Source organism: Prionailurus viverrinus, chromosome B2 (genome assembly GCF_022837055.1).
Source record: "Prionailurus viverrinus isolate Anna chromosome B2, UM_Priviv_1.0, whole genome shotgun sequence".
Lineage (NCBI taxonomy): Eukaryota > Metazoa > Chordata > Mammalia > Carnivora > Felidae > Prionailurus > Prionailurus viverrinus.
In genome coordinates, this window is record NC_062565.1 from 47,431,915 (window position 1) to 47,459,700 (window position 27,786).

The following is a 27,786-nucleotide window of genomic DNA, read 5'->3' on the forward strand; positions in this document are numbered from 1 at the left end:
CTTTACCCCATGACTATTCCTGTCCTTGAAATAGTGAATCTTGACACTGGATAAGGATATGAGTCTAATTTGACAGTCCAATCATTGGTATTATCTGGAAGGTCCATGAAAAAATAAAATCAAACATTTAGCAATGGAGTAGAGACACTGGGGGAGGGGTATCTGAGAAAGAATAACCAGATAATCAAGAGGAGAATTTTCCAAGCATTATGGAGCCACGAAAAGTGTTTTTTTTTTAATGCACTTTTTATTTTGGAGTATTTTTAGATTTATAGACATTTTGCTAAGATAGTGCAGAGAATTCCTATATACTCTTCACCCAGTTTCAGTTTCCCCTCATGTTATCATCTTGTATAACCCTAGGACATTTGTCAAGAATAAGAAAGAGACATTACTATCAAAAACAATTCAGACCCTATTCAGATTTCACCACTTTTTCCATTAATGACCTTTTTGTGTTCCAGAATCTGATCTGAGAGACCACGTTCCATTTAGTTTTCATGTTTTCTTAGTCTCCTCTTGTCTGTAATAGCTTCTCAGAATTTCCTTATCGCTCATAATTTTTACATGAGCAACAGATAATATAATCATAGATTATGTAACTTTTTAATCCTTTGATGAAAGAAATTTCTGTAAAATAAAAAGTAGATCCAAGAGAAAAAGACTCCTTATTACTTGGAATCAAGTTTGTAGCCAACATGCTGACAATATCTTTGCTAATGTCACATCTAAGTAGATAGTGTGGCCCTTCTCCACTCAGCCCCCCTCAGTCTGTATTGGGTATTTAATAAATTTTATCTTTACAATAGCAGGAAGCCTTGCAATTGTCCTTGGGAAGACTATGGTCACAGGTTAGTGTTTTCTTCAAATCATTACAGTTTTGATACTTATCTTCATACTTGCAAACATTGGCTGAAATAAAAACAAAGAAATTAGTTCATTATAATTTTCCTCTATAGCAGCAACACAAACAATACATTCAATGCAAGTGGGGAGAACACAATTGAAAAAACAAGTTGGCATCGTTACACTATGATGTCAAGGGACACATTAATCCACCACTTCTTTTAAAATTTGAGCTTTTTGAAATGTTTCTAAGATGAATTGACCTACTTTTCTTCCTCAGAAAACAAAGTAAAATAAAAGTAAATGAGTCTCTAAAATTGCACTGTCCAAAATTGTAGCCTTTAGCCATGAGGTTGTTTAAATTTAAACTTAAATTAATTAAAATTAAATAAAATTAAGAAAATACATTTTCAGGTTATCAGTGACACATGTTACATTCCCAGTGCTCCATGACCAATCTGACTAGTGGCTACTTTACAGGACAGTGCAAAGATTGAACATTTCCATCATTGCAAAAAGTTATATTAGACACTGTTGCTCCATCTAGATGCTAGAGCCACTAGTTTTTCTTTCAAGAATAATAAACGATTATGAGAAGATGTGGATATAAAAATGGGAGGGAATTTTACTACAATTATCTGACATTTCCACTTTGAAGTCCCTCAGTGGCCACAAACTCAATTAACTCTCAAACTAAATTCATCACTTTACCTGCAAACTTGGCATTCCTTTGGAGTCCCTCCCCAACTCCCAACTCAACACCCCCAGTATCAGAGAAATGAAACTTAACTACTAAATAATTCAAACCAGATACTGGGAATCAATATGAACTCATGGCTCTCTACTTTTTATCAGCACTCAACAAATGCAAGTAACAAACAGTAGCCATTCTACTTCTTTCCTGTCATTCATTACTGTCCATTTCTCTTCATTCATTTTGTCCTAATGCAGTAAAAACATCCATTTGGCTTTTGAACCCATGTTTTCAACAGTCTCCAAGCTGGCTTGAATCCACTTGTTTCTCCATACTACTGCCAGATCTTGATAAAACACAATTCTGACTTCATCACTCTTCTGTTTAAAAATCTTTCAATTGGTTGCTCATTACTAACAGGATAAATTCCAAACCCATTAACAAATAGTATTCATCAGACGTGTAAGTATTTTATTTAATTGATGTATAGCTTTGATATCATCAATATTCTGAATTGGAGCTATACAATTGAGAATGTATACAGTTTAGTATACTGAGAATGCTACAGTTTAGTCTGGTGAATGCATCTGAAAGGTAAAAATCTCAGATAATGGGTCCATTATACTATTCATAATAATTTAATGACATATCCCAACCAAACAAAAATACCAACTCTTAGTATTTATATTCATAACAACACTGAAAATGAGAAAAAGACACTAAATGTAGTCCTTTTTGCTAAAATGTTTTTTAGACTTCTGTGAGTTAATATTGCTATACAAGGATTTGATTGACATTTTAAAAGTATATAAAAATTACTAACAACACAAGTGCAAATGGTTATTAAATTAAACTTGATTCTAACTGTACTATGGGAAAAATGAATTTAGTATAATGAACTCATTGGTGTATAAGAAATGCTTGGTGTCTGGACTGAACCATATCTGTGATCTCATACCTTTATGTTTGTACATATTTTCTCTTTTTAAAATGCAATAATGAAATTTTGCTACAATTACATTAATTTTGACAGGAAAAACATTCAATTACAATGAATATTTTCACAGAAACATTTTTATATATGCCAATAGGTAATGAGTCCAACATAAGCACAAATATACATTGATGGTAGATATTTCTTTAGGTTATATATGGTTACAGGGTTTTAGTTACAAATAAATATAGATACTGGCTTGTGTACATTTTTTGATTAAACACCCTCTGTTGAATATTTTTTGTCTTTTGCATGAGGGAATTGCTTAAGTTGGTTTACAATAAGAAGATTTTCTAATTCTTTTTTTCATGTTTATTTATTTATTTTGATGGAGAGACAGAGAGAGAAAGAGAAAGAGAGAGAGAGAGAGAGAAACCTGAGCAGGATCCACGCTGTCAGCCTGGCATGAGGCTTGACCTGGGATCATGACCTGAGCCAAAATCAAGAGTCAGATGCTTAACTGACAGAGCCATTCAGATGCCTGAAATTTCCTAATTATTAAAAAAAATGTCAGTCCATTTTATTAGATGTACTAGCAAGTTAATGACTTCGAACTTACTGCATAGTCCATTGTCACAGTCATAAGGGCAGCTGGCACAAGGCTTTCCTTCTAGGTAGGGTGTATTTATCTTGTTAAGATGATTACCACTGAAATTTGAAATACAAAGTGTCAAACATTTTTCATTTTTCAGTTTAGTTTATGCTACCAGGGTGGCACCTATCACCACAAATACCTGAGTATTTATTCAGTGTTTTTAATCATGTCAAATAACTGAAAAACTAAAATTCCCAAAATGTACTCAGATACCAATGTAAAGTAAGAAAATAACTCACACATTCACTTACTTCCTTGACCATAATCTCCCAGCCTGAGACACTGAAATGGGATAAATGGGGTCTAAAATTTTTGGAGTATATTTCAACATGGCAACATTCTTTCTCACCCAGAAGATGTGGTCAATTGCTAAAGCAATGTACCCCAAGGTGCTGGCTGGTGATAAAACATATTTCTTAGAGAGACAGCAAGTTCCTGGGAAAGAAAGGGTTGCCATAGGGAAAATGCTTAAAGTTACATGTAATGTTACATTTAAAAAAGAAAATATGATAATTTTTAAATATGAACTAGAGAAGGTAAAGCCCAGGATGCTTTTGGCCTCTAGATGGGGGTGATGATTTTCAAGTGGTTTTTGGTGTGTTGTATTTGGGAGTAGGGGTGACAGGAAGATTTTTGAATGTCTAGAGGTTTTGTGTGTAAGATTTTAATACTTAAAAAAGAGGGAATGTTAGAAAAATGGTTTTATTAACACTAATCGCTAAGGTATATTGGTCTTACAGTGACTAGTCTACCCCTCGTTGGTGAATATTATTCGATTGGCCGTTATTATCTGAAAATACAAGACAGTCAAAATCTCGATTGCTCTAAGTAGGCCAACAACACAAGGCCATGCATCTAAATCTCAGCCCCTGCAAAGAATATACCCTAGTGTGTGTGAGCCCCTGGAAAAATGTTAAATAGACACAAATATGTTCTGGAAGTTCTCTCACCCCTGCTTTCCCTCATTATTCACTCCAACTCTCATTTCAGATACCTGGCGTCAGATCCTCCTTTCTTAGAGCCAGACAGTGACTTTAGATGCATTCTCCTAGGAACTTTTCAATTCTTTCTACTAAACCCTCATAGGTCCTTGCAGGAAGATGGCATTGGAAGTCATACTTCTCAAACGGGAGATCCATATACTTGGGTTATCGACAGTCTCAAAATAAAGCCTGAAGATAGCTTGGTTTTAGGGGTCCCCCTGTCCCCGATGGCAAGGAATTTCAAACATTTAAAGAAATTAAGGTTAACAGATATGTTGAGATTAGATCTTCAGTATATCCACAGAATTTATTCTGGGTAAGTTCAAACATAATCTTTGATGAAAGAACACATTTCCTGCTGCAAGTCAGGACCTTAAAGGATGGTTCATTATGGAGATTTTGTGCAAACTTCTGAAAAACAAGGGTTAAGGATGTTCTTCTCTCCTGGACTCTGAAATACATTAAAGATCTCTTGGAAAAACCTTTGAGAGCCAATGAATGAATCATCTGTGATGGTAATAGCATAGGTAGCATTTTAGATAAGCAGGGGTGGGAACATTTTAGCAGAAAGAGCTGAAATCACAATCAGCCATTCCCAGTTTCCCAGTCCATCCCTTGCTTAACCATCAAGCTGCCACCTTCCTAGAGTATGAAGTTAGTGAGAACCGATGACATCAAATCCACAGAAATGCACACTACCCATGCTCATTGATTAGCTGTGAGCCCAAGGGAAAGGTCACTGAGAGAAAAGATGTCACTCTGTAATTGGGGGAAATAGAGTTTCAGATTTTACACTTGGAACTGAAAACCTGGTGTCTTCTCTGATAAATTGAATGTATCTCAACTTAAAAGGCATTTCCAAAGACACAATTCCTTCTTTTTATTGAAATATTCTTTGTATTGTAGTTTGTTCAATATACAAAAATTTCAAAATATTAAATTGCAGATGGGATTATTGGCATTCAGCTCTAAAGCGTATACTTACGCAGGACAATATTGGCAAACATAGTAATATTTCAGAATATCTTGATTGGGACAATAGGCCACTCCACATCCAACGTGGTAAGAGGAGTACCAGACAACCTACAAATCCGGAAGGGAACATAGGAGAGTACATGAAAGAGGGAAAATATTGAAAAACAAATAGTACCAATTGTAAAACTGAAAAAAAAAAGTTACCATTATGGTATTGCCTTGTGGAAATAATTAGTTCAATTATTGAAGCAAATCACACATTTTAAAATACTGAATTTTCATATACATTCCTCACTTTATGCATCTATAATGTTGGGAAAATACAGGGTGTACTTCCCTATGAAGAGTTCTGCCAGCCAAGGAATAAATGACAGCTTTAGATGAAGTACTGGCCAACACCAAGGCTACTAGGTCTACTCACATTCTCACACAAATTGAACACGGGTTGGTCATAATTTGGAGAAGCTTTCTATATTAGAACATTTGTGGCAGAAGTATTTTAATTTGTTTTCCTTACCTGGGTATAATGTCCAACAACTGCACCAGCAGTCTTTTCTCCCTTACCATAGATAAAATTGTCCTTCTCATCATACCAGTTTTGGATTGGGGCTGACCATGACTTAGGGTGAGATGACATATAGAGATTCTCACCACAGCTTGTACCTAAGGAGAACCAGATCACAATGAAGCAATAAAGCATGCCATGGCAAAAGAAATTAACTAAACGAACACAAAGATGTTGCCTTTCAAACAGTGCCTATGCTTGCCAACTCTTAACATGTAATAAAACAGCTTCTGTCCTTACCAACTATTAAGCTGAATGGAAGACAAATCTGTCTACCACATTGAGGCTGACCCGAACATGCAAAATTTTGAATAGGTTGAGAAGATCTTATGCTTTAAAAACCCTTCTCCTTTTGGGGTGTCAGAGATGCATTCTTTTCCATGCAAAATTCTTCACATGTGTAATGTTTCCTGTAGTCTCAGCTTTGTATTGTAAGCATGCAAAGGGTAGTGACCAACTTTTATTCTTTTTTTTCTTCTTCATGCCTACTTTCGCCAGATATTTTTCATATATTGGACCCTGAGTAAATGTTTATGGTATGATTTTTGTGTGAACTTGGAAAAAATGTTCTACAGGCAGTCTTTAAGAGTCCCAATTAAGAGGCAACTGACATCAGGGGAGATGGCAGTTTTCAAAGTTTTTGGATCCTCCCTTAATCAATAAATCAGAATGTCATCAGACCAAATCTTCCTCAGAGAAGTAGGTAAGAAGAGCCTTGCAGAGGGTCACATCAGCAAGATGGTGGAGTAGGAAGCCCTGGATTCTCCTTCCCCCGACAAACACACTGATTCAGCAACAATTCCCAAACAAATTGCCCTTGTGAGAAATCCAAAACTAATTGCAAGGCTTCTATACCCTGGGAGAATATGAACCCAGACAAACTGAAGCCTGTAGGGAAATTAGGACACCTTCTTGCTAGAATGCCTATCCTCAGCACAGTTTCTGCCATATGATCAGGAAGAGATCCTGTATCTCTCAGCTTCTCCCAGGGGAAGGAAAGAGTTGGTTCATTTGTCCAGCCCCCCAACCTTTCCTTAAGGAAAACTCCCAGATGGTTGGCTTCTGTCTTGCTAGTCTTGGAGCTCTGATTGTCAGACACAGGCTAGCCATCTGGGGGAAAATGGAGATGGTGGTTGGGACTGGTAGATATCACATCTCCTCCCAATGGCTTAGCACAGAGCAAGCAAATGAAAAATCTTAGTTCTCAGCTTCTTTTTCCTGAGGAAGCAAAGAGTTGATTGGTGTGTCCAATGCTATTTCCCAAGGGCTTCCCAAAAAGCTAACATCTCTCTTGCCAGTCTTGGAGCTCTGATGGCTTTGGCACAGTGTTGCCCCCCTGGAGGGAGAACACAGATGGTGTTTTGTATTGGTAGATGCCATGGCTCCTCTCTTCAGCTCAGAAAAGAGCAAGCGAACAAATACCACAGCTACCTGGTTCTCCTTGGGGGGTAGGGGTGGGGGAAGAGTTGGTCTGGGTATCCAATGCCACAAACTTTCCAGAGGCTGCCCCAAAGCCTGGCTTCTGACTTGTGTCTCTGAGAATGCGAACTAGACCTAGCATAATCTAGTTCCTTGGGGCAAATGAGAACAGATAGAGGTTTGGGCTGGCAGTAGCCATAGACTCTCTTGGTTCAGCACAGAGTGAGCAGATAAAAAACCCTAGCTCCTAGCCTTTCCATGAGAAAGCAAGAATTGGATGGGATGACTAAATCTCCATCTTTTATGGGGGCTGCCTGAGGAACTGACTAAAGATCTTTTGTGAACACAGTCAACTTGAGCAGACATTTCTCCAAGGAATATGTACAACCAGCCAACAGGTATATAAATGACTTTGGGTAACATAGATATTTTAACAATATTAATTCTTCTCAATGGGCAAAAAACCCCACTCTCTTCAAGAAGTGATGATGAGAAAATTGGACAGCCACATGGAGAAGAGTAACTTTGGACACCTAAATTACACCACACACAAAAATGACCTCAAAATGGATTAAAGACTTAAACATATGACCTGAAATAGTAAAACTCCTAGAAGAAAATATAGGGAAAAAGCTCTTTGACATTGATCTTAGCAATGAATTCCTGAATGTGACACTAAAAATATAAGCAACAAAAGCTAAAATAAATAAGTAGAACTGCACAAAACGAAAAAGCTCTGCAAAATAAAATAAACAATCAACAAAGTGAAAAAGCAACCTGTGGAAACAGTGAAAACATTTGCATAGCATATAACTGATAAGGAGTTAACTTTCAAAGTATATAAAGAACTCATATAACCCAATAGCAAAAATTAACCCAATTTAAAAATGGGCAGAAGATTTGTTTTTGTTTTGTTTTGTTTTCTGTATATTTTTTTATCATTTTTCATTTAGCATTTTATTTATTTTATTTTATTTTAATTAATTAATTTATTTTTCCAATATAGTTAACATATAGTGTTATATTAGTTTCAGGCACACAATATACTGATTCAACAAGTCCATACATAACCCTGTGCTCATCAAGACAAGTGCCCTCCTTAATCCCTATCCCCTGTTTCACCCATTCCCCATCTCCACCCCACGGTAACCATTAGTTTTTTCTCTATAGTTAAGAATCGTTTTCTTAGTTTGTCTCTCTCTCTCTTTTTTCCTTTTCTCTTTTTACTTGTTTGTTTTGTTTCTTAAATTCCACATATGAGTGAAATCATATAGTATTTGTCTCTTTGGGACTGATTTTGCTTAGCATTATACTCTTTAGCCCCATCCATGTTGTTGCAAATGGCAAACCTTTTTTATGGCTGAATTATATATATATATATATATTTTTTTTTCTTTTCTTTGCACATTCATCTATCAATGGACACGGGCTGCTTTCATAATTTGACTATTGTAAATAATGCTGCTATAAACATAGGGATGTATGTATCCCTTTGAATTAGCGGTTTTGTAGTTTTTAGGTAAACAGCCAATAGTGCAATTACTGGATTACAAAGTAGTTTTATTTTTAACTTTCAAAGAACTTTCATACTGTTTTCCACAGTGGCTGCACTACTTTGCATTCCCAACAGTGCACAGGGTTTACTTTTTCCCACATCCTCTCCAACACTTGTTGTTTCTTGTGTTTTTTATTTTAGCTATTCTGATGGGTGTGAAGTGATGTCTTGCATTTCTCTGATGATGAGTGATGTTGAGCATCTTTTCATGTGTCTGTTGGCCATCTGTATGTCTTCTTTGGAAAAGTGTCTCTTCATGTTTTCTGCCCATTTTTTTGAGCACAAGACATGAACAGACTTTTCTCCAAAGAAGGCATACAGATGACTAACATGTATGTGAAAAGGTGTTCAACATTACTAATCATCACAAAAATGTAAATCAAAATCATGAGATATCACCTTACATCTCTGTCAGGATGTCTATTATCAAAAAAACAAAAGACAGCAAGTAATGGTAGGGATGTAGAGAAAGTGGAATCATGAACACTGCTGGTGAGAATGAAAAATAGTGTGGTTGCTGTGGAAAACAATATGAAGGTTCCTCAAAAAATTGAATGTAGAACTACAAAATGATCCAGCAACACCACTTCTTGAGTATTAAAGAATTGAAATCAGGATCTTGAAGAGATTTTAGCACACTCATGTTCATTGCAACACTATTTACAATAGCCAATATTTGGAAACAATCTAAATGTCCATGGACAAAGGAATGGATGACAAGATGAGATATATACATACAATGGAATATCATTCATCTTTAAAAAAGGAAGACGTTTTGCAACATGTGATAACATGGGTGAACCTTGAGGACATTATGCTAAGTGAAATATGCAGTCACAGATAGACAACTACAAGCATGAATACATTTATATGAAGTATCTAAAAGAGTCAAATTCATAGAATCAAAGAGTGCAATGGTAGTGGCTGGGGATGAGGGAAAAGAGAAATGGGAACTTACTAATCAATAAATTTCAGGTAAGCAAAGTGAATAAATTCTAGCTATCTGCTGTACAACATTGTACCTGAAGTCAACAGCATTGTATAGTACACTTAAAAATTTGTCAAGAATGTAGGTCTCATGTGCTTAAGTGTTCTTAAGCACTGTTGCTGTAATAAAATTAATTTAGAAAAAGAATGAAATGCCTTGAAGCCCAGAAACATTTTCCTATCATTTCAGGCCTCACTTAATATTTACATTTTGGTGGATTAAAATATAATGTTTACATGCTGCTTAAAGAGAGTATAAAATATTCTTGGGAATTTTCTTTAATATGGAAGGAAAGAAACTAAGAATCTAACAGAACTTGATGTTACTACCATTTGTTTTAAGCTTCTACTGAATGTAGTTACCTAATTTCATTATAATTTTGGCATCAGCAATATAAATAACAGTAGTTCTACTGAAGTTACAAGTAATTATTCAGTACTTTCCAACTGGGTTTGCCTGTCATGCTTAATAATGTAAATGAATATTTTATGAACAGTTTATGCACTGAAGTTTTCTCCAATAGTTTTTCTAATTCTTGAAAGTTATATATATTTTTGCATATGACATTATTCTATGCATTACAGGTACACAGTCTATATAAAGTACTTGACTATCAAAAACTAAAAACTGAATCAACATACACAAAATATTAATCATGATTTAAAAAGTTTAGGTATGTTTACAGCAAAATTCAGGAAAAATTCAACATAATCCAGTATATTTTATGAATACAAAATGAGGAGATATCAAAACACCAAACAGCTACACAATATCACAAAAAAGGGCAGTGGATCAGAGATCAATAAGCCTGCCCAAAGCATGAAACTCTCCAGTAAGGATACTTCAGATTGTGTCTTGGGGAAGTCATTCCTCCCCTGTCCTTATCTTATAATTTCTAAAATTGGAGAAATGATGATTCATGACCTGTTTATTCATGAGCTGGTTCAGAGTGATAAATGAAGTATTGCTTCAGAAATTCTTGGCATAATGCAATCAACAAGCCCAAAATGGTATCTATAATGATCCCTCCCTATACAGATACTTTGATTTTAAAAAGAGCAACATTTATTCACTAAGTCTTTTTTCAGCATCCCTGAATGTCCCATTGTATTTGATTTTTCTAATATTGTTTTATTTGTTCACTTATTTAACAGATATTTGCTCATTTACGTACTGGTTTTTCGGTCTTCTGCATTGCTGTGTTTTAAAGTGCACTTGTTTGCCCATTTTTGGGCATTTGCTGCTGCTTCTCTGCTCCATTCCTAAATGTCACAAGAAAAAAAATGCACTTAAAGATTCAACTCCAATAGAGCATATGCTTTATAGTCTGATTGGTAGACTGATTTGCACTATTTTAAAAGCTTCTATAGATATATTATGTAATTGTCTTTGGTATGAAGGATCTTTTTGTTAGTTGTGTGTGTGTGTGTGTGTGTGTGTGTTTATGGGCCCCAGTGCCAATTTCCATGTGAAAAGAAGTTCATAAATGATGTGTCTAGTGAGAGAAATACCTGATACAATAACACTGACAATTTATGATAGGAGAGGAAACACACTTAGGATTTTTAGTAATAGTGCTACTCTAAATACTCATCAAATATATTGAAGTATTTAAATTATACTTCAATAGTAATAACTGGCCCAGATTATTCCCAATTCCACTTACAGCCCATTGCATTCAAATGGGAGAGATCTAACTTTTATGGATTATGCCTTGGAAAGTGGACTGTTATTTACTCTTAATGGCACTGATTTTGAAGGAAAGGGGACTCCTTTATTTTAGACTAGGGAAGACAGTGAACAAAAAAGTGTAATGGCTTCACATTTGATGTCTGAAGATTTGGCTTCTAATTTTGCCTTCCCAACCTAATAGCCCTTGACAAATTATTTAACCATATAAAGGAAAATTAATTTCTGTCCTGTCCATAACACAGCTCAAATGAAATAGCAAAATAGAAGCAAAATTATGTAAGCACAAGGTACTTAAGAGATGTCAGTTACCAGCTCCCTGCTCTTGTCGTGACTTTTCACATCACTAGCCTTTATCACTGCCTCTTACCATCTTTAGCATGTTGCTGGCAGGTGGAGAGACTGATCTCCTTAGTTCATTGTGTTTATCTACAATCTCTTTTTGGACTTGTGTTCGAGTAGTTGACAAAGCAGCAAAGGATGGATCCTAAAGAGAAATAAAATTATGGTTACCATTTTAACATTTGTTAAATTTGGTCCCTCAGCCTTTGGACAGCTTTGAGGTGCCCAGCTGCGGAAGGATTTTCCTGGAGTTCACCTCCCTGTTTGACTGCCAGAAAGCCATGCAGGGCCTGAAGGGTCGCAAGTTTGCCAACAGAGTGGTTGTCACAAAATACTGTGACCCCGACTCCTACCACCTCCCCCCCTCCCCAGGACTTCTGGTAGAAGTGGAGGGGGAGGGTGGCGGCAGGGCTGTCTGGGGGCTGCTCCCCCCCCACTCCTCCCCTTTCCCCCTCTGAAGAAGTTGGGCAGAGGAGTGAAGCTGAATGACAGCTAGCAGCAACTTAAGTGGCAGCAATTAGGGTGGGGGTGAGGTGTGGGTGGGGAGGGGAATAGGGAAGTCTGCACACAGGCCCACACAGACACATGCATTCACAGACATAGAGGGAAGGGGTTAGGATGGGGAGGGGGTTCACAGCAGGGCGGTAGGACCCCCATAGCCCCTCCTCATAACAGCCTCTCCTCCCTTTTACTCTTTCTCCCTTTCCCCACTGTAGAAACAGAGTGTGTTTATGATTTATGGCCAAACTATTTTGATAAACTTTTTTTTTAATGTTTATTTATTTTTGAGAGAGAGAGAGAGAGAGCATGAGCAGGGAGGGGCAGAGAGAGAGGGAGACACAGAATCTGAAGCAGGATCCAGGCTCCAAGCTGTCAGCACAGAACCCTACACTGGGCTTGAACCCACCAACTGTGAGATCATGACTTAAACCAAAGTTGGACACTCTAGGCACCCCACATAGCCAAACTATTTTGATTTTTTTTGTCCAACCCCCAGTGCCCTGCCTTCTCCCTAACTAGGTCCACAGCCCCCATTCTCTTGGCCTCTGGTTCTCTCCTCGGTGCCTACCCTCCTCCATTTCTTATGTAGTTGATTCTGTCCTTAGTCTCCCTGACCGGCGCCCCAGCCCAGTGGCCTCCTCCCTTTCCTGTATGTGGCGATTTCATATTTCCTAAGATGAATTTGCTTGTTAAACATTTTGCTGTATTTTACTTTTAAAAAATTGCATTTAAGAGTAAATATTAATTCCAGGGAACAATGATCACTTTAGAAGCATTCAGTTCAAGCCAACAGTAGTTACTAAGCATTGCCAATGAACCAGAGCCAAAACTGTGACAAATAAGAAAAAGCAGTTTAAAGCCTTGAGAATGGTAATGGAGTTCGGAGCATGACAAATTAGAATATTCTCTGAGGCCACAGATGTCAATTTCTAGTTTCAAGGAACTCTTCATGTGCTGCTTCTATCCATATGAGTGATAATATTTTATAACCATAAAGGTACACAATGGAAACATTAAGACACCTTGATTCACATTTGATCAGGCTGCAGCAGGTGGGATGAGAGTGGAGCTCAAGATTCATCCTAGACTTTAAGGAAATTTTGACCTGACATGTCCTGTATTTAGAGAAATAATGTATTTAGAATGTATTTGGAGAAAGAATGTTCAGATTCAAAGTTTATTAATATTCTAGTAAGGGGCGACTAGGTGGCTCAGTTGGTTAAGCCACCAACTGTTGATTTCAGCTCAGCTCATGATCTCATAGTTTGTGGTTTCAAGCCCTACATCTTTGGGCTCAGCAATGACAACGCAGAGCCTTCTTAAGATTTTCTTTCTCTCTCCCTTTCCACCCCTCCCCTGCTTAAGCTCTTGCACCTGGTCTCTCTCTCTCTCTCTCAAAATAAATGAACTTAAAAATTTTTTAAAGTTTAAAATTTTAAAGTTAAAAAAAATTTAAAGTACTTAAAAATACTCTAGTAAAATCATTCTTCCTGTTATGATATGTATTATGATCTACTTTATTATGATCTGATTTCATGGGGCCACCCAAAAGATAATTTTGCAACATCAAAAAATTTCCAAGGCCATTTAAAGGGAGCAAAGTCATCTACTTAATGGGCCATTGCTGATTCTGTTCCTTTTTAGTAACAGAATAAAGTATTATATCAGCTGCTGAGATTTTTGGTATATTTTATCATTGTACGTGTGTATGTGTGTGTAGGGTTGTGTCTAGCCTAGGGTAGGTGAGTTGTTCCCACAGGTTAAGATAATTGATGACTTAAATTAATACATGAGTGTTTTGTTGTATGAATATGAGCAAGAGTTTGAAGTCAAAGTCTAAACAGACAGGGCCCTTTGTTGATTTTACCTGACACACTGGGGTAAGTTATTCTCTCCTACCCCAATAATGAGTTCCCTCAAAGCCCTCCAAATAATGTAAGTTTAGGTTTAGCCATGTTTATCGCCACTATTTATTTATGCATCCATTTCCCCTGCTTGCTTGTATGTTCCTAAGGCAGGAACCAATAGTGAATGCCATTGTACCCACAGATGTGGCACATTCGCAGCTACTAACTCCTAAGCTAGAAAGGATGCACATGTGAAATATTAACAGTGACCAACCTCTGCTTTACACTAAAGCATAAAATAACATCCTTGGATATTTCCTATTGACCCTCAAAAACCTGCTTAAGAGAATTTCATTTCAAAATACATAAAAATTTGGCCCCTGCGAAAGAAGTCATTATTTCCTCCTTCATATCCTATATTGCTTTGTATAGATATAAATCCTACTGAAGACGTGTCTTTGTCGTTGTTGTTTTTAAATGAGTTTCAAGAGAGCTTTTATTAGGTAACAGGAAATATGAAGAGTGTTGAACATAAAATAGATCTAACATGGTATCTATCTATTGATCCTTAAAAAGTTTATTTTGATAGACTATATGACATAACTAATAAAATAATTCCATATATTTCAGTTACATTGTAACTAAAATGATAGGTGGATTCTACTAGATATACAAAAAAACAAAGGGTGAATTCTTGATTGAGGCTAGGAAAACTTTGTAAAAGATGGTCTGGATTGGGGTTATAAAGGATGATTAGTGTTTTCTAGCATTCTTGAGAAGGGGCAGAAAGTATGTAGAGAATCTGATTAGCTAACGGTTAGTGGTACAAAAGAGCAAAATATCTCTCCTTTAAATAATTTCAAAAATGAAGACCAGGAGATGGGCCAGAGAGATAACAGAGGAGCAGTAAGGACCATGAAAAAATCTTTAAGAAAGAGACTGGGGAGAAAGCAAACTTTTTGACTGAAGACCGAGGTGATGAGCAAATTATCTTCAGACTGAAAATTAATTGTGGTAATATAATGACTGTATTTCTGAATGCCATGTGAGTTTTGACCTAGTGTCTGAACTCTTTGATCTGAGGATCCCTAGCTGTTCTCGTATGCTCAGAGTTAACAAAGAATGCACAAACAGACAGCAGTGACAGACTTTTTCTGATCAGAAGATAGACACATTGTATAAGCACCTATGCGCTAAGTACTTAAGAGAATGATTCATCCTGTTCTTAGGATTCTTAAAGGGCAGCAGTGTATTAGAAATAATTAGAGCAGCTTAGGGGTGCCTGGGTGGCTCAGTCAGTTGAACATCTGACTTTGGCTCAGGTCATGATCTCGCGGTTTGTAGGCTCGAGCCTGCATTGGGCTCTGTGCTGACAGCTCAGAGCCTGGAGCCTTCTTCAGATTCTGTGTCTCCCTCTCTCTGCCTCTCGGCTGCTCATACTCTGTCTTTCTCTCTCTTAAATAAATAAACATTTGACAATAAATTATATTAAAAAAAAGGAAGATGAAAAAAAATTTAAAGGAATAATTAGAGCATCTTATTCTTTACGTACTAATTGTAAGACCATGAAAAAAAAATCCAAATACTTAATATCACTAGTAAAGTTTCTTTTTTTAAATTTAAAAATAGGTATAATTATTATCATACAGTAACTATGAAAATAAATGCGATGAAGTATGTGAAGAAGTTTTGCTAATCTGAGATTATATAATATATAAATATATTGTTAATTTTCTGTGAAAATCACATTGTAATGAATTAAATAAAAGGAAATCAAAAAAGATATTTGGAGAGCTTTTAAACCTGTGGATCATTGCTGTCAATAGAAATATAATTACAGTATCAAACTTATACAAAAAATTTTGTTTGTTTGTTTATGTTGAGAGAGAGAGTGAGCAGAGGAGGGGCAGAGAGAGAGGGAGAGAAAAAATCCCAAGCAGGCTCTGCTCTGTCAGCTCAGAGACCAACGCAGGGCTTGAACTCATGAACTGTGGTGAGATCATGACCTGAGCTGAAACCAAGAGTTGGATGCTTAACTGGTTGAGCCACCCAGGCACACCCAAAAAATTTTTTTAAGAGAGAGAGAGAAAGAGAGAGGGAGAGGGCCAGAGGGAGAGAGAAAGAGAGAGTCTTAAGTGGCTTCACGCCCATGATGGAGCCCGATGCAGGGCTTGATTTCATGACTATGAGATCATGACCTGAGCTGAAACGCAGTCAACCACTTAACTGACTGACCCACCCAGGTGCCCTGTATCAAACGTAATTTTAATTTCTGGGTGGCCACTTTGAAAAGGAAAAAAATAAACAGATCAAATAACATATTTATTTAACAGATTCAAAATATTATGCTTTCATCATGCAATCAATTTTAAAATTATTAATGAAATACTTTGACTTTTTTTTTTTTACTAAGTATTGAATTCTCCATGTGTTTATGCAGATCTCAGTCCCGATCACCTGTATTTCTAGTGTTCAATACCCTCACGTGGCTAGAGGCTACAGCTCGTCATCACAGCCTTAAAATTAACTGTGTTAAGTACTCGAGCAACGGATGAGTACTTTGTGATGTACCAGACACTGTAGTACTTTTCAGTTTTGCAAACTGATCTAATAGCTTGCTATTCCTCAGAGTTGCTTCAATCGTTCTGAAAATATTTTTAACCTTGACCGTACCTGTCCATTTGCAGGAAAGAATGGAAGCAACACAAGAGCCAGGAACAGCAACTCCAGGAATAAGGCCATGGCTGGGGGAGGAAAAAAAGAAAAAAAAAACAAAACCACAAAGGGAACAAAGACCTGCATTAGAATGTTTAGTGCATGAACTTCAGAGGAATATAGGAAAACAAAACAAAACAAAACAAAACAATGTAATGATCTCAGTTATTCCACGTTCATTAATAATATAACAAGAGAAGATTTGTTACAAGATGCCAATAGAATGATAATGGATTCACCCAGAAGCAACCCTTCATAGGATGTAAAGAACAAAAGGAGGTACTCGGTTGAAGCCTTTGAAGTACACCTATAAATATGAAGTGCATCTACATACTACCTCTTTTACCCTAGTTCCACTGTCTTGTCTATGTAGCTCTTCCCTTCGGATTCTAGGAATGGCTTTTTCACATTGCCTACTGAGGAGAAGTATTAGCTCCCAACTGTTAGCAATACTGGGATGCCACTGGAATAGTCCTTGCTGGTTTCCTTAAATCCTTCTTAATCCTTCATAAATATACCCTCATTAAGATCTCTTCAAATTACTAATTATCATGTGCCATTTCTTTCCTGCCATGAATCTGGCTCATGTATTTGACATTACTAGAACCCTAGGTAAATCCACTGAGAAGGAAGTGCTTTTCTTTAATACTTTCAACTACACCAATGTAGCCAGTGTCCTCACTCATTCCCATTCAAACCTTTCACTATTACAATGACTCAAATTCTAAAAAAGGCAACATTCTCCTTCCGTATCTAAAAACAGAAGGTAGATTTCTCACTTTTAAGATTAAATTACAATCTGTACTGATGCCCTTAATAGGTTCACATCCTTTGCCTCACTAATTTAACTTCTTGGAATCCTGAAGAAATAATAATGTATACTGGAAAAACTTTAGGCATACATTTTTATTACATTAATATTTATAAGGATAAAAACCTTACAATTTACTAGATGCTCAATAGCAGGGAGATAAAATGTCCAAATAAATTAGAATACATTCTCTTGTTGGAGTATATTAGACATAACAGTTATGTCTCTGATGGTGTTATAACAAAAACAATGCTTATGCTTCAAAGTTAAAAAATGGTATATGGGAAATTCTTAGCTTCTGTTATGGATGAATGTTTGTGCCCTCCCAAAATTCATATGTGGAAGCCATTGTGGCTATATTTGTATTTGGGTTTCTAAGAAAGTAGTTAAGATTAAATGAGGTGATAAGAATGAACCCTGATCCAATGAGGTTAGCGTACATATAGGGAGAGATACCAGAGTCCTCTCCCCACCCCCCCTTCCTCTCTCTCATCTTCACACATACAAGAAGATTCTATGTGAGAACATAGTGAGAAGGTGGCTGTCTGCAAGTCAAGAAGAGAAGTCTCACCAGAAATTGACTATACTGTCACCTTGGTCTCAGACTTTGAACCTCCATAACTGTGAGAAAACAAATTTCTGAAGCCACCCAGTCTGTGGTATTTTGTTATGGCAGCCCAAGAAGTCTCACACACATTCCCATATTTGGTATTTGAGGGTTAGGTTATTTCTGAGTGAGTTTGAAGGTCTATAAAATATGGTAATTTGAAATCTTCTGGAGCTACAGATTTGCATTCAGGTGCCCATGTGTGAGCAAGACACTGAGAGATCTGGTTACCTCTGACTCCCATCCAGCATCCATATCTCAATGAGCCTTGCTTTGCTCATGGACCTATGACAAAAAGCATGTCACAGGTATTTTGGAGTAGTTTTAAGGTAAGAGAAGAAATTTTATTGCATGGTCATATTGACAATCTTGATATTAGGGAGATTTGGGAATGTTTACATTATTACTCTCCTGAAGTAACAGAAATAGGATCTCATCCCCTTCTCCCACAAAATAATTATCAAAGAACAAATGACAAACAGAAATACAAGAGAATTAGTTTATCTTCACGTGGTGAGACATTCTTTTTTGCATTTTCTATAATAAGTCTGTGTTACTGTAATTACTGTAGTTAGAAAAAGAAGAAGATTATTAGCTCTTTGGAAACTGTGTCTGACTTTGTCAAGCCTATTAGTTGTTTTTCTTTTGCAACCTGGTGTAGCTAACAGTTTAGGCATTATGACAATCATGTAAGAGAACAGAGGCACAGAAGTGTAAGTGACCTCCCAACAGCACCATTGCCAGTTGGAGTGTAGCTGGGACAGAACCCAAGATTTCTTTTAGCCTTAATATCTATTTCCCACTAAACTGTATTATACTTTTTGGAGGCCTGGGGTTCCTGATAAGAATGAAAGCATTTAATGAATCTTCTGCCTTGACAAAAAATATTCGCACATTACTATAAAGCTTTTCCTGGCTGTTAAATAGCTGGTAGATTACTAAACACATTTGAAAAGATTAGAAAAAAAAATACACAATATTAACAAGTTAATCCTCTACTATTGTCCCTCAAATATGAAATAAAACTCCTAAAACTTAAAGAGCTCAAGTAATTTTCTTAGGATATGCATCTATCAATTTTCTTAGGATATGCATCTCATGTTGAAAATATGCCTCATTATGATAAGCTTTAGATATGTAACTTTGTTAAAATAGTGGAGAAGTTTGTTGGCATTTTAATGAAGTATTTTTTTATTTAATGAAGTATTTATTTAATAATATTTTTTAAATAATTAGAACAGGAAGGGAGAGAATTAGAATGAAAATCACAAAATTAGCAGCATATTCCTGCAAGAGAGTTCTATGAGGGGTACAAATTATGCAGGTGTTCCTACAGATTTTTGGAAATGTAAACTCTTCTATCCCATTAAAATATCACTTACAGAAGTAAGAAAAAGTTGATTTTGTTTATACTGTAATTATTAGGTGGAACAGAGGAAGAGGTAGGAGAATAAAATGAAAATTTGAAGACAGAAAAGAAAGATTATGGAAAGAAAAATTAACTTAAATTCTGTATAAAGCAAATACATAAACTTAGTGTCCAAAAAAACATTGTTCATTTCTCAGAGATACCTGGTCCCTATTGAACAAACCTGAACACCTAAAGTTGGCACCTGGTATTGTGATAATGGAAAGGGTGCACTATAGATGTTAAGAAGTCTGGGGTTTATTGTCATTAATCCTGTTGTAACTAGTTATATGAAACTGAAAATTTTTTTCAAGTTGGACTATAGTGACATAGGATCACTTCATATGGTTCTTGTTAATAGGGAGATAAGTAATGTTAGAGTAAAGGATGCCTGTGCCCTCAGGTGGAGGTGTACCCAGCAGAAATCTCTCAGCTTGTTGGCACTTCAATTGATTGGCTGAAGCCTCCGATTAGACTACACCACAGTTTGACCTCTATCTTGGAGCAATCTTGCTTCCCTTCCCTCCCTTCATAGGGAATTGATCCCAAATGTATTTTTTGACCTCCTGTGTCTCAGATTTTGTTACCATTACCTGGGGAATCCAACCTGGTAGGTATATTATTCATTAGATAATCTTTTTCTCATAACTCTCCTTATGAGGGGTTCCTTGTTTATACCTCATTGTCCTTTGATCATATGCCCTTTATGTCTTTGGTCATGTTAATTCTTAACCTGAATTTTAACCATATCCTTCAAGAATGTGAACATTTCTAAGTTCTTCTTTCCAAAGAAACTCACAGGCTAACTCCAAAAACACCGATCTTGTCTCTGGATGGGAACATTTAAAGCCCACCCAGTCAATTTGTATTTTATTCAGTTTTTCTGATTTATATTAATATTCTATTTTCTCTCAATTTCTTTACATTTGACTTCCCCCCCCATATCTACATTGTGAGTAGCTATGGCAAAAGATGGTTCACTCTGTATTTGGTCAGAGAGGGAGCTGCAGAAACTTACAAAGTCTCCAGGGGACTCACTCTTACACTAATGTCCTTGGGCCATGAACATCCCTTTGTCATGGCCTCAGGTGGGCCTCCTAGAAAATTTGAAAGCAAAAGAGGAAAACAGACCCTCCCTTTTTTTTTCAAGTCAATGGCAATCAGTTATTCCACATTCTATCCATGATAGCATGCTAGATATTGTTGAGCATGGTCAAGGAAAAAGGACAGGATTCTTGCCAGCCCTGTCTTAGCATGTTGTTAGGGGAGCCCATAATTCTAATGCCCGCAGTGTGAGCTGGTTGGACTTTCCCATGTGTGCAAAAGTGAAAGGTAAAGTTTTATTGTCTTTTGCCTAGACCCATTTTGGGACTTTTGGAGAAGGAAAGGGAAGAATCTAGCATAGAGCAAGGCTCTGGAAATAAATATTTCAGATGTTTTGTATTCAGATATTCAGATATATTGTAAGACCAATGCATTTAGCTCCACCTCACCTCTTGCCCCCAGGGGCCTCCCTAAATAGCACGTGCAGATAGGATACATTTTATTTGCATTTCCATTTGGTAGAGTCATACAGAAAACATTAGAAAGAATTAGGAGGGCTGCCTAGGTGGCTCAGTCAGTTAAGCCTCTGACTTTGGCTCAGGTCATGATTTCACTATCTGTGAGTTTCAGCCATGCTTTGGGCTCTATGCTATCAGTTTAAAACCTGGAACCTGCTTCAAGAATCTGTGTCTCCCTGTCTCCCTGCCTCTCCCCCGCTCACACTCTGTCTCTCTCTTTCTCTCAAAAGTAAGCAAAGATTTTTAAAAAATTTAGGGAAGTAATAGAGTCTTCTTGTTATTCACTTGCATATAGAGAATTTTTAAATGTGCGTCATGATATATCTCCTCGACTATTTCCTTGGGAACAAACTTTAGATTCTTTCTAAATCGTTGCCCTCAAAAGAGTTATTTTGCTACATGCAAGTCACCAAGTCTCTCTTCTTATACAGTTTTCTTCTGCCATTCATAATTTTCCTTTTCAAGAGATCAGTAATTTCTCAAGAGTGTGACTAGGGAAAAGTCAAAGGGATTCAAAGATTTACAAATCCAAGTGTTGATGATTTACTGCTAACTATATGCAGCGGAGCAAATTGTGTCTTTTTAAAGCATAAATTTATATACACAATTAAATTATAGCATATAGCTTCTTCTTTACATTGGTGTTAGGAGCACCCCTAAGTTTGAAATACTCACTTGAAAAAAACAAGTTGTTTTCTCTAATGACATGATATCACTGCTTACTAATTAATGAAAAACATAAACTTACAAAAATTATATAGCCATACCTTGCCTTAAAAGTCCATTTTATGGAAATAAGGATTTTCAAATTAGACACTAGGGAGAATTTGTTTAGTTCCTAAGAAAAGAATTCATAAAAGGGTTGATTTAACAAGCAAGCTTTTCAGGGTGCCTGCGTGGCTCAGTAGATTGAGCGTCTGACTCTTGATTTTGGCTCAGGTCATGTGGGATTGAGCCCTGTATCAGGCTTCTTGCTGAGCATGGAGCCTGGAGCCTGCTTAGGATTCTCTCTCTCTCTCTCTCTCTCTCTCTCTCTCTCTCTCTCTAGCCCTCTCTTTCTATGCACCTCTCCCCCACTGGCATTCTATTTCTCCCTAAAATTATGTATAGGGTCAATTGGATGGCTCAGTAGATTAAGTGTCTGACTTCAACTCAGGTCACAGTCTCACGGTTTGTGAGTTGGAGCCCTGCATTGGGATTCTGTCTCCTTCTTTCTCTGTCCCTCCCCCATTCACACATGCACTCTCTCTCTCTCAAGACAATTAAAAAATTTTTTTTAAATAAAATAAAATTATGTATGTATGTATGTATGAATGAATGAATGAATAAAGTAAGCATTTAGGCTTCTATTCTAGTTAGGCTGTAAAAATAAGCAGGCTTCGTATTATCACCCTGACATGAACTCTGGAGGAATGATGGAAGAAACGATATAGTGAGAAAATCTGGTGCCATTTGAGACAACATGGATGCATCTAGACAGTACTATACTAAGTGAAATAAGTCAGACTGAGGGAGACAGTCTACTCATAAATGGAATTTAAAAGAAGAAGATGAAGAAGAAGAAACAAACAGCAAAATCAGAACTATAAATATAGAGAACAAACTGATGGTTGCCAAAGGGAAGGGATGCAGAGGGGGCAAAATGGGTGAAGGGAAGAGGGAAATACAGGTCTCTTGTTACAGAATGAGTAAGTCATGGGAATAAAAAGCAAAGCATAAGGAATATAGTCAGTGATACCGTAAGAGTGATGTAATGGGACACATGGTAGCTTATACTTGAGGTAAACATAATATATAATCTTGTCAAATCATTAAGTTGTACATCTGAGACTAATATAACATTGTGTATCAACTATACTCAAATAAAAACAAATTTCAAAGAAATCCATGATCAAGTAAGTTTTATATCAGGACTGTAAGAATAATTCAAAATTATAAAAAGAATAATTCAAAATTAGAAAATATATTGGTCAAATTCATCACATTCATGGACTAAATAAAAATCATGTGGCAAAATATGTTATTAAATTCAACCCCTAGTTATAGTTAAAAATAAGAACAAATAAGACGAGAGATTATTAATTTGGTAATGGAAATATTGCTAACTATCTCTAGCAAATATTGTAGTTATTGGAGAAACTCTAGGTGCATTCATTTAATATTGAGACCAACAACAACCAAAAAAGAATGACTAATGTCATTGGTATTGTTCAACATCATATTAGAGAGGTCCTTATCAAAGTCATAAGAAAAAAAGTACATGTTTGTAAGTCTTGAAAGGAAGAGGTAATATTAGTATTATTTTTAAATGGTATGGCCAATTATCTGGAGAATGCACCATAATGAAAAGTTTGTAAGATGTAATAGTCAACCTATAAAAAATACCATTGCCATAAACTAGCAACACTCAACTAGAAAATAAGATTAAAAAGAAACATACAACTCATAGCACGAAAAATAGGGGCTCCTGGGTGGCTCAGTCTGTTAAGTGTCCAGCTTTGATTTAGGTCATGGCCTCACAGTTCATGAGATCGAGTCCCACATGGGGCTCTTCACTGACAGTGTGGAGCTGGCTTGGAATTCTCTCTCTCACTCTCTATCTGCCCCTCCCCTGCTCGTGTTCTCTCTCACCTCAAAATAAATAAATAAACTTAAAAAAAATAGTACAAAAAATATAAAGCTTATTTACCATATAACCAAGAATTAGAAAAAAAAATGTTTGGAGACTACTTTTAAACTCTAGTAAAGGACACAAAAGAAGATATGCATAAGTTAAGAGATTTTCATTCTATTATGGTATGTGTTAATGTAATAAAGTTAATATCCTAATTAAATTAATATGAAAATTCTTTGTAATCCTAGTAAAAATTCTAATTGGCCTATGAATAACTGAATATACTTTTTAATAAGAAGAATTAATTTGGTAATCTTTTCATATTAGTTATTAAAATAGGCTCCAAACTTGTTTTGACAAAATTTGGATGTTGTATTAGGAAGAGAAAAATGGGCCAATGAAAGTGAATAGAAAATTTAAGAGACAGACAAAACAAAGTAGCATAGAAAAGCATTAGAGGAAGAACAGATTATCTAGCATGTGACTTTGGGGAAATTACCTTGCTATATGGGGAAAATTTTAAAGAAGCAAAAAAACCAGATCCTTATTAATCATTACCTATGAAAGTAAATACAGAGGGATTAAATTTATAAATAGATGAAATGTTTTACATGCATGTTTTCAAGACCATATCCCTTTGCCTTAAGTGAACTATATGATCATGCCATTATATGGTGACCTGTGTTTTGTGTGAAGCACTGTGTCACTCTTTATGGGCCCGTTAAAACTCCTAACACTCTAGATAGTAGATTACATGACTCAATACCCTAGTTTACAGATCTTCAGTCCCAGGATCAGAGATTTAATAATGAAATGCCATATGCTTGCATGCAAAAGAACCGGAGGGTAAGTGCAGACAGTTTGGCCTCAAAGCCCTAGCTCCTGAAAGGAGGGGATGAAAACGTTTCAAACATTTAGACCAGAAAAAAATGTCATTAAAAGCATCAACACACATATGTATAATGTGTGCTTTGTGGGTACAGACACATCTGCATACCATTCACAGCACAGGAAAGTATTTGATGCAATCTTTTTGAACTTTAGATGTCACATTTAATCTTCATTCTGGTCACTTTCTTTATCTCAGCCACTTGTCTGCACTACAGAAAGCAGCCTATGATACTGTTCAAAGTTTGCCAAACTTCTAGACATCATCATCTAGGAAATATGCAAAGATACCTAAATAACAGTAGCCACCTTGACAGTTCCCAAAAGCAAGTTTTTTTTTCTCTTCCACATTTTTTCCTTTCCCTTACTTGAATTTACTAAACAGCATCACTGGAATTATTAGCACTATCTGATTTAGACATTACTTTAGAGGTCTGACACCCTTCCTCCTAATTTGCCTCTTCCTCTTACAAGTCTGAGCTCTATTCAGGGGTTCCAAATGACCTCACGACGCATCATTATAGAGTAGTTCCTGCATTTGCAACTTGTCATCGGTTTAATTTCCTTTGATGCTCCTCCAGAAGGTGAGTCACACAGAAGCAGGTGTAGATTTTGGTTTTAATTGACAAAAGACGCAACACCGGATCTTCTCTGGAAACAGTATAAATCCTTCCTAAACTCCCTGGATGGCAGTTTAGCCATAGAGGAGAACATTAATAAAATATTTTTGCAAATAAAATCTTAGCTCTGCAGGGTAAATAACTCCTTGAATGTTGTGATTAGGTACCATTTCTTATTTGCCAGAAAAAGTTCTTTGTTGAAACTGCTTTCTTATATAAAATATACACAGCAGATACTATATTTGCTTATGTAGATTAACTTTTGATCAGAAAACTTATAAGTCTTTTGTTTTCTTTTTGATTTGAGGGAATTTCACGAGAGAAATTGTATGTTATGCTGATAATCATTCAGGATATTTTTTTTATCTCTATGTCAGTGCTATAATTTTGTTTTGATAGATTTAAAATTATTAGCAATAGCTTCTGATCCTTACTTTAATATAGTCTGTATCAATGACATAGCTATAGATGTGAATATGAGTGAAATTATTAATATGGAAGTATGTGACACATATCTCTTTATTCATTTTTCCTTGAAAGGAAGTTCTGGTATAATTGTTTCCAAAAGTCATAAACATGGAAATTATATTACCTATTTTAGAATGAAAAGTAAAATTTAATTTAAATATTAAATTTGCTAAAAGTGCTTTTGGAATAATAGAGCTACATAGTATTTTCTCAGCTTAAGAAAGAGTATAAAAATTAAGCCCATTACTCTCAATAAAAGTGATTAAGTTTTGAAAAATCATAGATTCTTTTACAATATATGATTTGCCACTGAAAAAGCATCAATGTATTTGCATCATAAAATGTTCACCTTAAAATAAATACATTACTTACTGCTGATTCTCAGAGCTGGCTGAAACATCTGCTTTATCTGTAGGAAGAAGGAAGGTGGAGAAAAAGAGGTTAGAGCAGTATATATACATTACACTTATTTCCTGTTTTGGGCCAATTACGGTTGCGCAAGTGAATCTAAGTCAACAGGTCTGAAACAGGATTTGTCATACCAATAGTTTCAAATTTCACTGCTGATTGTTTAACAGAAGTTTTGGCAATATCTTGTCATTCTCCACATGGCTTTTTTTTTTTTTTTTTGAATGGCTTTTCTTCAGCTCAGGTGATGTCCTTAGATGTCTCCTTTGGTGTGCATTTATTCTCAGTGCCTGTTTAGTTCCTAGAAGTGAATTCTCTGTAGACCTTGGGTGGTGGTTATTTAGTGTTTCCATATGTCCAGAGGTAGGCAGGTTGAAGAGCTTATGCACAGCTTTTTCTTCTATGGAGCTGGGAAATGCAAAAACATTTGCAAAAGCAAATGCCTTTCTTCCAGATATTTCCCAGGATGCTGGATGAGTCCATAAGCTGACACATTTGCTTACTGGGAGCTGTGATGTGTCCAGTACTGTGGGAAATGCTTACATAAACTGAATGTAGATACATGTTCTTATGCATGCATTTCTGCAAGTAAACCTAACATTGTTCAGTGGAAGGGCCAGGAGGTCATTCTTTAGTTTATTGGCAGGACTTGATTTGTACAGGATATCTAAAGTTAATATTGGATTTACTGTAATTATTTTAGAGTGTTTAATTTGTTTATTGGATATATATCAGAACTTGGTCTATTCTCTAATGGAAAGAATGACCTAGAAAACTTGATTTAGGGAATGCAGGAAGGGATTGAGGGGGTGCCTCACACAGCTTCATTTTACTGTCTTCTAAAGCGAATTTATGCCCGTCAGGCCTGGCCCTGGAACATGAAGCTAGGTCAACATTAAACCAATTTGTCACATGTATTGTAGTTTTCTGACTTGAAAAATTTTAAGGCAGAAAGATTTTATCTCCTTTGTCTGAAAAGTTTTAGTCCTTTAACATGGATAATGAAATGCATTCTAATTCTAATTGGATAAACTTACTGCTTTTAAAAAATGAGTTTAGTTGTAACTGTGTGTTGTATGTAGATGTTGTGCGGGTGTCACCATTTCTCTGCATGTCCTCAGGAGGGTTTGGCTCCAAAACATTTTTTAAACCTCGTTCTCGATTTCCTGATTTTCCAGTTCTGGATTTCTTCTTAGCAAATAATATTAGAAGTCCTGACAAAGTACGTGGTGATGTGAGGGGCCCACCCAGAAGGAATATCAGACAGTGTATCTTTTTTATTTTAATTTTTTTAAGCTTATTTATTTTGATCGAGCGGGGGATAGGGAGACGGAGAATCCCAAGCAGGCTCCAGGCTGTCAGCACTGAGCCCAACGTGGGGCTCGAACTTACAAATCGTGAGATCATGACCTGAGCTGAAAACCAAGAGTCAGATGCTTAGCTGACTGAGCCACCCACGCACCCCAGCCAATGTATCTCAAGCAATGGCTCAGATCCTGTACTCTGGCTCAGATGGCCAAAGCTAAGGCAGGGCTTTGGGATCAGGTGTGTATACCAGTGTTCCTCAGTGTCCAGGCCATACCTGCCCAGTGGTGCAGCCCCATCCAGGCATATGGTTTTGAGAAAATTCTCCTTTTCTGCTACATTCCTGATGGGGAGGTGGTGGTTTCAGGTATTATGTGCAGCTCACTG

The 27,786-nt window shown here is 36.4% G+C and overlaps 2 protein-coding genes across 4 annotated transcripts in view; one reads left to right on the top strand and one right to left on the bottom strand.

The window, feature by feature from the left end:
* LOC125165680 (cysteine-rich secretory protein 2-like) lies at nucleotides 1–26,095 on the bottom strand. 2 transcript variants are annotated; one of them, XM_047858856.1, is made up of 8 exons: nucleotides 26,059–26,095; nucleotides 16,667–16,737; nucleotides 11,674–11,790; nucleotides 10,789–10,876; nucleotides 5,605–5,750; nucleotides 5,098–5,195; nucleotides 3,094–3,182; nucleotides 1–912 (listed from the first exon to the last, which is right to left on the bottom strand). In XM_047858856.1, the coding sequence occupies exons 1-8, from the start codon at nucleotides 26,084–26,086 to the stop codon at nucleotides 785–787; spliced, it is 765 nt and encodes a 254-aa protein (XP_047714812.1). In that variant the 5' UTR covers nucleotides 26,087–26,095; the 3' UTR covers nucleotides 1–784. The 2 variants fall into 2 exon arrangements, with proteins under 2 accessions (XP_047714812.1, XP_047714811.1); XM_047858855.1 differs by lacking the exon at nucleotides 26,059–26,095 and having other exon boundaries at nucleotides 16,667–17,491.
* Nucleotides 1–27,786, top strand: part of CB2H6orf141 (chromosome B2 C6orf141 homolog) — a 368,368-nt gene that overhangs the window by 170,138 nt on the left and 170,444 nt on the right. The gene's annotated exons all lie outside the window — the stretch shown is intronic.

What these genes read in the sequence shown, in the direction of transcription:
- LOC125165680 (XM_047858855.1), bottom strand. Translation starts at nt 16,795, where the DNA reads ATGCAGGTCTTTGTTCCCTTTGTGGTTTTGTTTTTTTTTTCTTTTTTT. An exon ending in TCTTTCCTGCAAATGGACAG is followed by an intron (nt 11,791 to 16,666) that starts GTACGGTCAAGG and finishes ATTTCTCTTTAG; the next exon opens with GATCCATCCTTTGCTGCTTT. An exon ending in GTTTGCCAATATTGTCCTGC is followed by an intron (nt 3,183 to 5,097) that starts GTAAGTATACGC and finishes TTCAAATTTCAG; the next exon opens with TGGTAATCATCTTAACAAGA.